Source organism: Oryctolagus cuniculus, chromosome 5 (assembly GCF_051225735.1).
Source record: "Oryctolagus cuniculus isolate XC-2025 breed Fujian yellow rabbit chromosome 5, ASM5122573v1, whole genome shotgun sequence".
NCBI lineage: Eukaryota > Metazoa > Chordata > Mammalia > Lagomorpha > Leporidae > Oryctolagus > Oryctolagus cuniculus.
In genome coordinates, this window is record NC_142871.1 from 12308074 (window position 1) to 12323992 (window position 15919).

General features: G+C 44.3%; 1 protein-coding gene across 1 annotated transcript in view; it reads left to right on the top strand.

The window, feature by feature from the left end:
• NOX3 (NADPH oxidase 3) overlaps positions 1–15443 on the top strand; it is a 59358-nt gene extending 43915 nt beyond the window's left edge. Inside the window, exons 11-13 of the mRNA XM_002714968.5 lie at positions 428–574; positions 4005–4129; positions 15317–15443. Of these exons, the coding sequence (XP_002715014.4) occupies positions 428–574; positions 4005–4129; positions 15317–15443 (399 nt within the window). The remainder of the gene's footprint in view (positions 1–427; positions 575–4004; positions 4130–15316) is intronic.
• The last annotated feature ends 476 nt before the right edge of the window (positions 15444–15919 follow it).

Genomic DNA, 15919 nt, shown 5'->3' on the forward strand with positions numbered 1-15919 from the left:
AAGCCTGTGGGGTCTCTGGGGCAGCGAGTTCAAATCCCGAGCTTAGGTCGTAAGTAAAGATGAAGGGGTTGGTCTCACAGTTTATCCCCCTTTGGGAGCAGTGGAAGGCACGGCTAGTTATGATTATTAATCTTATTCCGAGGAAGCACACAGCCAGAAACGTGCCGAGTTGATCCGCAGCCAGAGGAACTGGCACAGCCCACAGGCTCCTGACTCTGAATTCACTCTGGGCTTTTTCAAACACAATGTGAATTTTTTTCAAAAGAAATCACAGTGTGACTGTTTGTTCACTGGCAGAGACTGGCATGTTATTTTGCAGAAGTGCCCATTTGGGCTCCAATAATTTAATGGAGATAAAGTAGTCTGCCATTATCAGCCCATTATGAAAAGTGGGACCAATCCGTTCTCTCGCCTTGTCTCTTGTCAGGTGTATTTCTATTGGATCTGCCGGGATGCAAGGGCATTTGAGTGGTTTGCTGATCTCTTACTCTCGCTGGAAACACAGATGAGCGAACAAGGGAAAGCTCACTTTCTGAGTTATCGTATATTTCTCACTGGCTGGGATGAAGACCAGGTATTGAGAAGACTGAAAATGAGCTGTATCACCTAATTTGTTTAATAGACAGCAAAGAGGAGAAGAGCCATCTCCAAAATCAGCTATGTAGCTACACGGTAACATGAAAGAATCCTTTTTGTGTCCTTAGAAAGGAAATGAAAATAAAGAAAAAACAGATTAGGAAGAATTAGCCAGAGCATAGCAATCAAAGAATGTAAAGTTAACTTGCTAAGGAATACAAAATAGGATAAATATGAACAGAAGATAATTCAGGGTTGGAAAGCTCAAATATAATTGCATTTGTCACTTTAAGAGTGGCATCAAGCAAACATTATTGATTGGGTGTAGCATGCAGATGAGTTGCAGATTGGATCTAATCCTATGCTTTGAGCTGTTCTGAGTTAAACAGAACAGATCCCTGGGTGTTTACACTTGACATTTTGTATTGTAAAGTATGTGAGTGCCTATCGAAGATAATTATGAATACCTGATTTATCTAGAAATTTCCTTTTCTTAAAGGTGTTCTTAGGAAGTGTTTGCGTGTTTACTTAGATGTCTAAGATCAATATGTTCTTCTGTATATTTTATTAATGAAATATTAAGGTTGAGGTTACCACAATCATGTATATCAAAATACTGATTATGTTAGTATTTCCATGTTGATAATATTCAGTGATGATTAGTGCATTTTAATCCATTTTAACTCCTCCAATATGAGAGTTAGCAATAAAGTGATTTCTAGGTTACACAATGTGTATTCTAATCAGCACCTCCTTAGCAGCTATCACTGATTCAGACTTTTAAAGGAAGTGTGTTTGAGCCACAGAGATTTGCTTTAATCTCTAAATTTACAAATGAATGCTCTCTGTGTTTGTCTTACACACACACACACACACACACACACACTGACCCTACAGAGCATCCTTATAATTTGACTCTGGGCTTCTGCAAATGAACAGACTTTGCTTGAAATTCAGTAGCTTAATGAATTTTTATGGTCTTATTTGCAGTCCTCCTTAAATATTTAATCCTCTGGGATAATTTGAAATGTAGGTTTCTTGGGAACTAGGCTTGAAACATCTTAATGAATTATATAGTGTTAATTATGTTTTCCAAACAAACATTTTCCCTATTCAAGAGGGATTTTGACTGATGATACAGTTGGTGCAGTACAGATGCAGCCTTTGTCTTGTGCTTCGTAGCACCATGCGGCCCTCCTCCTACTGGAGTAATTGCTCCCAAGTGTCCACCGAGGCAGCCTTGTCATTTGGGAGTTGTGAGACAGGTTCTCATAAGTGAAACTGATTTTGTGACAACACCATTCTACCTCCCCCCCATCTCTGCCACTCCCAAGAGGAGGCTGTAAAATATACTATTTTCTTCTAAATATGAGATTAAAATAAATGTCTTCTTAAATTTTTGCCATGACATATTGGAAATTCTTTAGATGCTCAAATTCCAAGCATGAAATCACTAATCTCAACATTTAAGGAAAAAATAATTGGTGCATTCTGTCAGTATTTCAAGAATCAAGAGACTGTTTTAGAAATAACCAATTGTTAAACTGAATCCCACAACCTCAAAGTGGCAAGATGATAGGAACAGAAGGGACAGATGGAAGAGGTATTGTGAAGGGCAAATCAGCAGAGTTTGGAGATTAGCTGAACACTGGGCTGAGAAATATGGAACAAATATAATTCCAAATGTTTGAACATCAATGATTGGTGGCACCACAAAAGTTAAGAAGGGAGAGCCCCCGCCCCCCTCCCTTAGTGTTTCAGGGAATGATGCCCAAACTTCTCACCAAGAACTCTCAGATCCTTCTCAACAGGACCCCCACCCACAACCTCACCCCCACCATTTACTCTGGCACTAGCGATGCCCATGCCATGTGGCCGCCACCATGCCATGTGTCCACGCTCCCCAGGCTTGGTCCCTCTCTTCCCCCTCCCTGACCTGTCACTCCTGTCATGTGTCCCATTCTCTCCCGGCCTGCTCCTATTCCCCATCTCTTTCCCAATCGTAGTCCAGATATCTAGGGGCTAATCTGCTTACTGTCAACTTCCTGCAGCCTGGATTTCTGAGACTCAGGCCAGGACACTTTCATTATATTCCATAGTCTGCTGAAGCTCCCTGGCCTTAGCTGCTTTCCTAGACTGAAGGAAAGACCAGCCCTCGAAGTCAGGCTCACAGCAGGAAGCTGGCATATGGATTGGGCCCAGCATGGTTGTTATCCAAACTGGTGGCATCAAGAAGAGTAAGAGATAAGAGCAAATTGGGCACCAAAGCCAAGACATGTGAGCTCCAGGGCTACTGATGGGCCTAAAGGGTGAGCTCAGGACACAGACCCCAGGAGGCAAGAATCCGGTCGCTACCAAATTCAACAAGAGCTTATGAAATCACAGCAGTTTGAGAAGTGATTGTGAGGGATGGACGGAGCCCCTGCTCTGCCTTACCAACCATTAGTTAGTTACATGATGCCTGGATTGGCTTAGTTAGAAGGCAAATGGTTGGGCACAGAATTCCAACCATGCACCCCTGCTATTTGGCCATCCCATCCTGTCTGCCAGAACTTGAAATCTAACAGTAAACAGTCAGCCTTCAGATCTTTGGTTCTACATCTGTGGATTCAACCAACAGTGATCAAAATAGTCAGAAAAAAAAAAAAAAGAGAGAGATCCTGTAAAGGGAACATGTTAGGCTGTTTTTCTTGTTGTTATTCCATAAACAATATAAGATAGCAATTATTTTCATAGCTTTTATCTTGTATTAGGTATTGTAAAAAATCAAGAGATGATGTAAAGGACACAGAAGGGTGTGCAGAGTGGTATGCAAATACTACACCACTTTATAGAAGAGATTTCTGTGTCCCCCATGGTACCTAGGGAGGGGACAGTCCTAGAACAAATCCCCTGTGGATACCAAGAGACAGCTGTCTATCAAACTGTTTCAACCCAGCAGGCAGATCTGATTATAAGATCCAGCTTCGTCCCAGAGATTTCATGGCACTTTAAATCTGGCAATGCCCTTCTTAAATCCCCAGGTTTTGCCATTAAGTGAATGGGGACAGCAGGTGAAGATTAATTTTGGAGAAGTTTTGTCAGAAGTAAGGGAGTCATTTAGTCCTGCTTTTTCCTTACCATATTTACTGTATTATGCTCAACTTTTCCAAGAAAATATCCTTTCTAGGCTAGTGACATGCACACCTACTACATTTAAGGAGGCACTTTGTTCCAGTGAGGCCCGATGCAAAAATAAATGAGGCAGCACACTTGCCCTAAAATGCAACGTCTGTGATATCTGCTCATCATGATAAGCATTCCCAGCCCTGCTTAAAAAAAAAAAAAAGTATGCTAAATCTACAAATGAGCATAGCTACTTCATTCTTTCTTTATAGAAGGATCCTCTTTTTTTTCTAAATATCATCTGATACCACATTTTCCTTTAGGCTCTTCACATAGCTTTACACTGGGATGAGAATACTGACGTGATTACAGGCTTAAAGCAGAAAACCTTCTACGGGAGACCTAACTGGGACGACGAATTCAAGCAGATAGCCTACAGTCACCCCAGGTAAGGCGAGCTCTTTTTCCTCCGCCTGCTGGGGGCCTCTCTGGGGAAATACAAGTTGCTGCTGAAATGGAAAGTTAATCTGCAGGAGTGTGCGTCTTGCTCCAAGATAAACTATCTCCCTTGGAAAAAGATGGTCAAGATATATTTCACGAACCGCAAACGTCTGCTTAACTGGCTGGCAGCCTCCAACAATTATTGATTATGTTGAATTGTTTCATGCTTACCCTCAGTTTAAGAACGGTATGTCTTAAATGACATATGCCTTCAAGAAATCTTGAGTGAGCACGGTCTTCCCTTAATTATCCAACTAAAGGATTCACTTATGTCTACCTATACCCTGTACCTAGCATGTCTTACAAAAGCAGGGGGCAAATATTGTAAGGCCAGGCAGAGCTAAGGATCCAGCATCCGGAGTCTGAATACCTGGTATAAACCCTGGCTCTGCCACTGCCGCCACTTGACCTTGGCCAGATTATCTATGCTGGTTTTGACCCAATCTCCTCCTCTGCAAACTGCAAATAATAATAATTTGCCATTATGTCTGAGTAAAAGCTTTAAGAAGAAATAAATAAATAAAATAATAATAATAAGCTCACTTCCTACAGTTCTGTAAAGATTGAATCAGTAAATGCATGTGAGGTGCCCGAAACTGTTTTTTCCAGAGTACTCAGTGTTAGCTGCTGTCATTATGTGATTATTATTGTGATTGTCCTTTTACTTATCCTATTGTTATTGTTGCATAATAATAATTATGTAATAATAATCATAATTACATAGCGCTTGCTCTGGAGCCATACAACTGGAGTGCAGCTTATATTTCCTGCTGCTAGAAGCTCCTGGTGGTGTGACCTTGGACAAGATAGCTTACTGGAGCTAATGTGTCCCATGGTAAAATGTGGATGATAGTGTCCACTCATAGTGTTGTGCTCATAAGTTAAAGCTAACTGTAGTACATTGGAGAGCTTGGGAAAGAGTCAAACTCTAATGCAAGCAGTTAACAATCTATGTTAACAGTCTTTGTGCCTTTATCATCTATGACTCTTTTTTTAAGATTTATTTATTTATTTGAAAGGCAGAGTTACCAAGAGGCAGAGGCAGAGAGAGAGAGAGAGAGAGACAGAGACAGAGACAGAGAGACAGAAAGGTCTTCCATCCGTTGGTTCACTCCCCAGATGGCTACAATGGCCAGAGCTGCACTGATCCAAAGCCAGGAGCCAGAAGCTTCTTCCAGGTCTCTCATGCAGGTGCAGGAGCCCAAGCACTTGGGCCATCTTCTGCTTTCCCAGGCCATAGCAGAGAACTGGCTCAGAAGTGAAGCAGCCAGAACTCGAACTGTGCCCATACAAGATGCCGGCACTGCAGGTGATGGCTTTACCTGCTAGGCTATAGCACTGGCCTCATCTATGACTCTTGAAAGTCAACATGTTGCAGTATTTTCTTCTTTAAGTTTCCACATTTGAGAAAAGAAGTGAAGGATGGTGCTGTGTGCATTACTGATAACAAGCATGTGCCAGGGCCCTGAGGCAGGAGACATAGTTCCTAGCATGACCCAGGAGGCTGCGGTTTAACAGAGAAGGTGCCAGGGAAAATGGCAGAAGATGGCCTTTGCAGAGGCACTGGGGGACGGTTGCAGGTCATTCTAAGACTCTGCGTTTCACTCCCAGAGGGCTGAGAGCAGAATAGTGACATGGAGCCACTCTGGCCACTGGAAGAGAACAGATTGTACAGGGTGCAGGACAGAAGTGAAGAGGCCGTCGAGGAGTAGGCAAAGCTGGTAGCGTGGATTAGGGGGGCAGCAGTGCAGGTGGTGAGGAGCAGTTAATTCTGGGCAAATGTTGAAGGTTGAGTTGACATGATAGAGATGAGATGATGAGATACCACGCATGACCCAAGCTAAAGCAGAGCCCCCACCTACTGGGACTGGGGTGATTCTGAGAGGAGCTGGTTGGCAGGTGTGGGCTACCAGGAGCCCAGTTTTTGACATACTTAGCTCAAGATGCCTGTTCCACGTCTACATGGAGACGTTGAGTGGGCAGCTGAATATGGGAGTCGAGAGTCCAAGGGAGAAGTTCAGCTGCAAGTGACTGTCAGCATTGGAAGTGTGTTTGGAGCCATGACGCTGGGTGTGACAACCAAAGGAGCGGATACAGATAGAGCAGAGTTCAAGATCCACAGTGTTTGGAGGGTAGGGGAATCTATGCCCTCTTTGTAGGTCATGGAGTTTCGTATGGCTTACTCATGTCTACCTCACTAATCCTGCCACTGAGGTCTTCTATACCCAGACCTTTTTTCCGGCCCCTGTATCAGAATTGAACCAGCAAATTAAAATCTACTGAGATATTATTACTGAGACATTACTACTGAGATATCACTACTGAGATATTACTACTGAGATATTACTACTGAGACATACTACTGAGATATTGCTACTTGTCCATCTCTGGGAATTTCCTACGGCCATGCCATCTCTTCCCTCGGTTCCTGTATTTCCGCTTGGTGGCCTTCCTTCATAGGGGTTTTGTTTCATTAACTTTTTGAAGTCCTCTAGTATTTTTTCTGCTCCATAGACTACTTTTCTGGGAAGTGTTTTTCATCTTTCAGTCAAGTTGGTTGCTCCGTTTTCATTTTTTTCTTATACGCTGTACCAGGACTATGTCGTTTTCTTCATTATCAATTCTCATTGAATTTTGGTCTTTCCTGGATGAGCTATTTGTAGGAGTGATCAGGTGGTCATCTGAGGTTCCCAAAGCTCCAATTCCAGTCCCCTCCTCCCACAAGGAGTTACTCTGACTTGAACCAGACTTTGCTCTGTGAGACCCCTGCCACGTCTCTCTATGTCCTGAGCTCCAGTAGCCTGAGAAGCCCTGGCCCTAGGAAGAGAGTGCTCAGGGAGGAGAGCCAGACTTCTGTGCACCCCACGCCCAGCCCAGCCTAGAGAGGAGACAGACTGAAGGAAACCTGTGAGGACGTCCTCCTGGCCTGGAGTCAGCCAGAGAGTAAGATTCCCAACTCGGACGCCCAGGAAAAGCTTACCTTCTGACTTCAGGGTTGGAGGAGAAGAGAGTGGGGCAGCTGTAAAATGTCTTGCAATCTTGGTTTCTCCCCAGGGGCACAGCCTCAGCTATCCTATTAATAGAGCTGCCTGCCTATGGCAACTGAGCTTGGAGACTTTTTATTCCTAGCACCACTTCCTAAAACCCACTTGGTCCACTTGGTCTTCTTGCCTTGACACTTGGCCTAGAATCCAGTCCTGGCTGTCTACCTTCTCTCCAGAGGCGATGCTTCCAACCCATCCTGGCCTCTGGCCCCTCGGAATCCAGTTCCACTGGGCTGCAACTCAACACCTAGTCCTGGCTTCTAGGCTCTCACCTTCCTCTGAGCCCTGAGAGTCACCACCCCTCACTTCACACTCGTCTACTTGTCCACAGTAGAGATGAGATAATTTCATCTGCAGCTTCCTTTAAAAGAGCATAGATAGAAGCTAACAAAATAGCGCACGCTCACGTGTGACAGCCGTGCTTTTCTTTGCTATTTTCTCCTTTTGGGAGAAAGATCTACTCTTTGGCATGTGTCTTACACCCTGTTTTTTCACCATCACAGGATGAATTTTCCCCTTTTGCAAGCAGCACACCTATGTTGGTTTTAGGTTCTTACCCATAAGTCCCTCTCTTGGTTAGGGCTGGTCCTTATTGACATAGTTCCCTGGACCTGTTCATTTGAGTTTTGCTGCCCAGTAGGGAAGGCCTTTCAAAACCAACTCGTTTCATTATCTCCTTTCCCTCAATAACATGAGCCAGCAACACAGAGCTTCAAGAAAGCGAGGGCGCCACTGGGCTTGCACAAACTCTGCCCAGGCGACAACGTTGTGCAGGGCGGAGAAGTGAGCCCGTCCAACATTCGCCGGCTGCGAGGAGTAGGAAGCATTTTTAAGCCGGGAAAATTATATCACTGTCACTTCCCTCTTTCCGTTGTGTGGAGCGTGCTCATTCCTGTTCAGAAACCGTAATCACAGCCAAGGGCAGAAACGTAATTAACGCCCAGCTGCAGTTTTTCAGCACAGTGGCTATGCAAATGCTGTCTCCCTGATGGAGGCTTTATCTCTTCCAGGGTAGAAAAGGCCCCGAGATCTAGATGCCGCTAAAGCAAGCCCTTTCTAGTGCTGCCTAGACTCCAATTCCAAAAGCAAAATTTGGGGGAAGGGCAGGAGACAGACAGGGAGACAGAAGGAGTTCCCATCTGGTGCTTTGCTCCCCAAGTGCCTGCAACAGCTAGGACTGGGCTGCGGCTAAAGCCAGGAGCCTGGAACCCAACCCCAGTCTCCCACATGAGTGCCCAGAGCCCGGGGAATCGAGACAGCACTGCTGCCTCCAGTGATCTGCGTTAGCAGGGAACTAGAATCAGGAGCAGGAGCTAAAGACTGAAGCCGGATGGAACACAACCCTACTCTGGGAACACAGGTGCCCTACTGGAGTCTTAACAGCTAGGCAGAATGCCTCCCACCCCCTCCATTTTTAAAAACAACATATTTGTTATAGCCTTAGACGCTACAACATAGCAATGTGCTAAAGCTTCCAGCATCACTGTAATTAACATTAGTCACATGTAGACAAAGTCGATTATGATTTGATCCCTGGAATGCCACATCCCTGGGAAATGACAATCTCCAGTCACAAGCTTTACACCACCCTTCCAAAAGACTTTTAAAATGACCTCCTTAAAATAATTTTGTTTTCTGCTGTGTAAAAGAAGATTTATGTTTAATGAAGCTTTTAATGAAGAAATCTCGGAAAGAGAATGCCAATAAAATCTAATTTTTAAACAAGAAAATCTAATATTGAGAAGTATTTCAATATCCTGGCCTTTGTCCAGATAGAAATGAAACACACAATCCAATTACTGTTCTGCACAAAGGACAAAGTAACATTAATTTTCCTCAAGATGGTTATTAAAGAGATAAACAGTATGTTTTCCCCTTATTATGTCAAGGATATATTTGTTCCCAGGCCTACTTGGCTACTCGTGCAAGACAGGCCTGTCCTGCCATTAGTTCATATCTTTTTGGCAAAGATGGGTCAGAAGGAATTGGTGGGTTTGTTAGTGGCTTCAGAAAAGGTTCTTTGTTCCTGAGGGCCTTTGAAGTAGGCTCTCGACCATTTTATTCATCAGTGCGGGGCCAAGGGTGCTCAGGACTTAGCCTTTAAAAGCAGCTACCTCTTCACCCAAAGCCAGAGTTAGCCCTTGTTCTAAGAGGAAGGAGTTAAATCAGAAGGATAAAAGAAAGAGGGGCAAAAGTATTTTTTTATAGAACATGAAAAACAGCACCAAAAATAAAGCTTGAAGGGAAGCAGATCAAAGAGAGTAGTTCAAGCTATAAAGGAACCAGAAAATTGCAAAAATAACAGTAATAGAGAAACAAATGGATGACATCAAAATGAATACAAATAAGGAAGAGGGAAGAAAAATTAAAAATAGATGAAAGACTGAAAACAGGAAAGTGGATTCTATTGTTTGTATTTGTAATTAATTTTGGTAATTATATCAGTTGTATTACAAAAACACAAGTCTAGCTTTAAAGGATCATCAACAAAGAGTAAGTAGATCTGCAAAAAATGTCTTTTGCTAATATGCCCAAACTCACGTGCGTGTATATTACTTCAGTTAGACACGCACAGAAAAATACTCTAAACAAAAGCAATGAAAATCATTTTCCCAATTAAAATCAATAAGCCAATTAAATACATGCATTGATGGTATTTTTTTAATCTATAGAAATGGGTCTTTACAGAAATGGAAGCTGCATTTTATTTTTTGGAAACTTTCTCAGTGTGTTCCCAAGCTTTTAGACAAATGTTCAAAAAAAATCACAGGCTTGTCTCCAAGAAGGTAAACAGAATGAAAATGAAAGTCACACCAACCTACTTTTCTGATAAACACACATTGTACATACAGTCAACCTTCTAAATTTGTGGATCAACTCTTTGTAATTAATTGACTAAGAGGCCTTTACATAGGCCTTCAGTCTTTATCTTACACTTCAGATAATATTTATGGTTTGCTTTATCTGGCTTATCTGTTACTAACTTCATGCATTGTAGATGTAAACTGTATGTAATTAGTGACCATAAACACATGAACTATTTAGCCATTTTTCATGACATCACCAGAAGTGTTTCTTTCATCTAAGGGGAAAAATAAAGAGTAGAAGAGCACCGCTACTTCTTGGAACAGGTCAAAGCAGCCCGACCTGCAGAAAGACGTAGGCTTATCATAGGACTGGAGGCTTGCCACCCATATTGCGAGAATGTATTTTAGAAGATCCATTGTTTTCAGAAATGTAAAAATACCTTTATACTAAATTCAGTAAATGTGTCCATCTGGAACTACATTTGCTTGTGTGCACACCCTTCAATTCTCATTTGTACGTGCATATGGGCAAATGCTTTTACATGATATTTTTAAGAAATTAACATTCTGATTATAGCATACAGGGCTCTTTAATGTGCTATCCTAAACATTCATTACATGGCTAAAATGTTCAGAATACTCAAAGAAATAGACTTGTGTGGAAATCCAACACATGATAAATGATAGCTGCATGAGAAAAATAAAGCCATAAACATATGGATGGCAAGGATATTGTCAGCATATTTAAATATTACTTTTCCAGCAGAGAACTTCTAACTTCCTGGTTATGACCAACTAAAGATTCAAGGGAAATTATTGGAATTACTCTGTTTCTGGTCTAGGGATTAGGGAGATGGGTGAGTGCAGGGTGGATTTATCATTACTCTGCAAAATTTCTTTGATGGTATCATTTGTCAAATTATTCGTTATGTCACAATAGTCAGTTACTTACGGATAAACATACAATGGAACTTTAAAAAGTTCACAGAAAATGGGTATTATGAGAATAATTATGCATGGATTTCAACATTTTCAAAATAACCTTATCTTTTAATTCTGTTTTCAATGAGCATCTTGAAGTACCTGTGGGTTTTAGAGTTCTCCTGGAGGTGAGAATCGGCTCTCCCACTTCCTGGAATCCAATCTACAAGTCAGCTGCTCTTATTTTCTCCCTGGTGTACTATGAGCTCTTGAAGGGCAGTGACCGTGTCCATGGATTTCATGGCCTGGCAGCATGGCTGGCAAGAGCATGGGTGAGGAAGAGATGGGTGAGGAAGGAGGATGGGAGCCCCAGCCAGCCAGCTCTGGTTGCCACAGAGGGCAGAGTGGGTGGGAAGTGGGCAAGAGAAGGGTGTCAAGGTGCACACGCCTGGGGACAGCCACAGCTCTGAGTTCATCTGAGTAATTGGGCCCAGAGAAAAGTAATGGTGCAGGCTGCTCTACGTTGGGAGATAGGATTTCAAAGCGTAACAGCTAACCAGCACAATGGCCATGTGTGGTTATGGAGAAGCTACGCAAAGTCTAATTATGAGATGGGTCAGACAGGGCCATTTCTAGTGGACAGCTCAGGCAGCAGCCGTGTCCAACGTCCGATACACAGAGAGCTGCTCTCGTTGTCCTCTTTCTAAGTCTCCATAAATCCACAGGAAGCTTCTGTTTATCGATTTTATTTGCAGAATGCACTCAGGGTATAAAGTAATTTGATTTTTTTAAAAATGGGGTTTAGGGTCTGCCCCTACAGGGTTATAACTTACAAAGCATAAAAGCCAACACATAAAAACAAACACAATTTAAAGAGAGAAGGGCTCACGGCAGCAGAACCTGGGAATCGGGCACGGTGGTGGGATTACTTGCAGGCGCGCCCACACTCCCATATATCTGCTGGGCTTAAATCTCCTGGTGGCTGATATTTTGGATGCCTTTCATGCATGGCATTGTTGAACTGTTTTTGAAAAATGCACCAGTCCCCCAGAGGAGAGCACCACAGTTATTTAGCAAATATACAAGGAGAAGGAGGAGTTTCTTTATTGTTTACCAGAGCTAAAAATAACACTGTGAATGTTAACCACCTTTGCAGCCTGTGTAAAATGTGTCCTTTTCCCATCAAAGTCAGCAGCCCCGACTGATCAATGCCATTAACGTGGTCCCTGATCCAGCTCCTCATGTGTGTTGCAAGCTCTGCAGTTTGCAGGCTGTAAACTGAAGAATAAATAGCACCTCATGTTTTTATACTTCTTTTGCCGAGAATCTTTTCTTTTTAATTCTAAGTAATCGTCGGTAATTAAATTTTATAGAAGACTTTTTCTTTACCAACCCCATTAAGATTCTGTTGCGCTTGTCTCTTGCCTCATTTTTTTTTTAAAAGAAAAAAGCAAAAAGCTGCCGCATCTGTGCCTTACCCACTTTGCACGGATTCTCGGCTCTGTGGTTCACAGTATGCATTCGAGACGAGCAGTCTGCACTTGGAATCCTAAATGCCATGGAGTGTAAGCAAAGCGACTGGCAGAATGGCATATGGCGGAGAACAAGGCGCACAGAGCTAGCGAGGCGCTGGTGGATAATGAATGGCCGCAGTGAGACCTATGGGCGATTACATCACAGTGACAGTCGTGGACCCTGAGTCCACGGAGCTGTGTTCTTAGCTGTGCAGCATAGCAGCCACAACTTCAAAAGAGGCAGGGGAGCTGTGAAGTGCTGGGGACACCGATGGTACACCTGGCCGCCAGCAATCAGAGTCCTTTGAAATGGACTCTTAAAGGCAGAGCATCAAAGAACATCATCAGCTTCTGCACACAGCCTCTGTGGCTGCGGACGAGAGCACAGTCTTAGCCTGTTGGGCATGGGCCAATGGGAAATCTCTTTGGTGACATCTGCACTCATGGAAAACATCACCACCCAACACAGCATCTTTGAAAATAGATGCAAGGATACCTCTGGCCCTCAGATACAAAGCTCAGCTGTGACTCCTCGCCGGGAAGGGTCTCGTCTGACCCTTCTGTCACTCAAAATGTTGCAGTCCGGAGCTGAAAAGACAAAGTGCTGATGCCAGTGCATCCCTATTCACCTCTGGGTTAGCATCTCACCACCCATCTTCCATTCAGCTGCACAGGGCAGGCAGACCTCAGCAGTCAGCATGGCGGGGCAGGGAGGTGGGGGGCAGGGGCCGATGGGGTGGGAGGGAGACACTGATGTCAAGTCACGGTTACAGGGAGCTTGCCATGTGCCAAGCAGGGGGTCACAGCTCGTCTCAAAGCCAAGCGCAATCACTCCTCCTCCCCCATTTTATACCTGAGGATATGAGGGAGGGCTCCAAGAAGATACTTAACAAGCCCCAGGCTACCTGCAGCCGAGTGGTGAAACCAAGGGCACTCATCACCCTCGCCTTTTATTTCCAGAAAGCCCTCAAATTGCTTCATTGAGTCATATTTCTTCAATAGGAACTATGTTCTGAGAAAGAACTTTTTTTTTTTAATTTAGCCATGGGAATGATATCTTTGAAAGCAGTGCTTATACATTTAAACATGTTGTCATTTATAAATGAAGCCATTTGATAAGTGCCTTTGAAGCTGTGATTGGAACGTTGACTTCTGCTGCCAATATTATGGTCCTTGAACACATAATGAAAGTGCAGCTCAGACACAGGGCAGAGAACGATGCGGGAGGAGCTGGGCTACGGGACACTGCCCAGCAAAAGTCGGAGGCAAAGAAACAGCTGCAGTAGGGCAATCTGGGGCTCTCTTCCTTGAGACATTGTCTTTTTTTTGGGGGGGGGACAGGCAGAGTGGACAGTGAGAGAGAGAGACAGAGAGAAAGGTCTTCCTTTTGCTGTTGGTTCACCCTCCAGTGGCCGCCGCGGCCGGCGCGCTGCGGCCGGAGCACCGCGCTGATCCGAAGGCAGGAGCCAGGTGCTTCTCCTGGTCTCTCATGGGGTGCAGGGCCCAAGGACTTGGGCCATCCTCCACTGCACTCCCGGCCCACAGCAGAGAGCTGGCCTGGAAGAGAGGCAACCAGGACAGAATCTGGTGCCCCGACCGGGACTAGAACCCGGTGTACCGGCGCCGCAAGGTGGAGGATGAGCCTATTGAGCCGCGGCGCCGGCTAGAGACATTGTCTTTTCAGCTGTGGCTGATAGGATGATCTCCCTCAGTGTCACCTGGGCACCGCACTAAGCATGCATTCCTTAGAGTGAAGCCTGGGATCTGAGTTTTCCCAGTCTGCCCAGGTGATGTTATGCACAGCAAAGCATGAGAGCTTTGGTGCTAGACTAGAATCGTCCATCCAACTTAGGCCAGAAATTGGGAAAATGCTACGTGGAATAATACTACTCAAGACTAGAGAGTAAAATAGCCAGTGTCTGTACGCCCCTATGGAGAGTGACGTATCCCAGCTTCCAGAGACACCCTGAACCCCTGCACCAAGATGGTGCTATAAAATGAATAGGGTCACCAGGGACTTGAGCAGCCGTGGAAGGGTTCTTATATGGCAACATCTCTCTTTCTGTTTTCTGGAACGCCATGACCAGAGATGACAATGTCTGGGTGACTACATTTTTAGCAATGTCTCCGTCCTTTTAGCTCTTCCTCTGGCCTTGCGTGAACCTTCAAGTAATTCCGACAGGAGAAATAAGTTAAGTAGCTATTAATTTAGCAGAAATTCTGTTATCTATAAAATAGGCAGGGTGGAACGGAAGAATGGTAACGGCTAACCCTTTTTAAACCTTTATGAATGCATTACTTCATTTTGCTTTTGATGAAATATACAACGTAGTGGTCATCATTTTTGTTTCACAAGTGCAGGCACTGAGGTCTAGGGCTTTGCCCAAGAGCCCACGTAAACAATAAGCAGCCCAGCCATTTTGTCACTCATTCAACAAATACGGAGTTTGTCTACAGTATGCTAGACACTTTTTCAAGAACTGGGACTACAGCAATGAGAAAAAGTAGATCAGCTTCTGCTCTCAGGGAGAGGCTGCTGATCAAAGCCACCTGACCAAAATCCAGATGCTTGGGTCTGTGTCTCAGAAGCCCTGCACAGTCATCATAGTCCTTGCCGCCTTCGGGCTTCTTGGCTCCCCCTACCTGTGTAATGCGGGGCATGACAGGACTCTGGGAACCTGGGAGAGAGCAGGTGCTCAGAGCAGGCACAGGGAATCTCAGAACCGAAGGAGGCAGACACAGACAACTAAGTAACCAGTCGTACAAGCGCTCCCTGACTCCCTGATCGCGGCTTGCTTCTGCTGGGGCTTGCCAGGATAACACTCGCCTGTTCTCGCTCCTCCTGCAGCAGCAGTATCGGCGTGTTTTTCTGTGGACCCAGAGCTCTCTCAAAGTCGCTTCAAAGGATGTGCCGCTTGTATTCATCAGCTGACCCCAGGGGTGTACATTTTTATTACAGCAAGGAAAGCTTCTAGACGTCGGAGGTAAACTCCTTTCATGGTGTAAGTGGCTGCAATCATGTGGGTCAGGGAACTTTTCCAGTAAAGAGAAATCACTTAAGGGTTTCTGGACGTGGAGTGCAATCACATGGCTCAGTGTGCCAGAGTAGTTGCAAACAAAGGCATTAGCTAGTGGGGGGTGCGATGGTGTTCCAATAAAGCTTTATTTATACACACTGAAGTCAAATGTCATGGAGTTTTCTTACATCATGAAATAGTTTTTAATAGTCTTCATAATTTTAAAATGTATAAGTTATTCTTAACTCATGGACCACCCAAATTAGGTGGTGGACATTTGGCCTCCAGGACACAGCTGTGCTGAGCTCCGATGTAGGTCACCTTCCCAATCCTGTTTCCATGCCGGACGTGAAAGTGGAGACTCCTCTTGCTGTTCGACTTGACGAGGTCTCTCCTAGCAGCCATTTCCAATTTGCATGACCCCGATGGCCTTC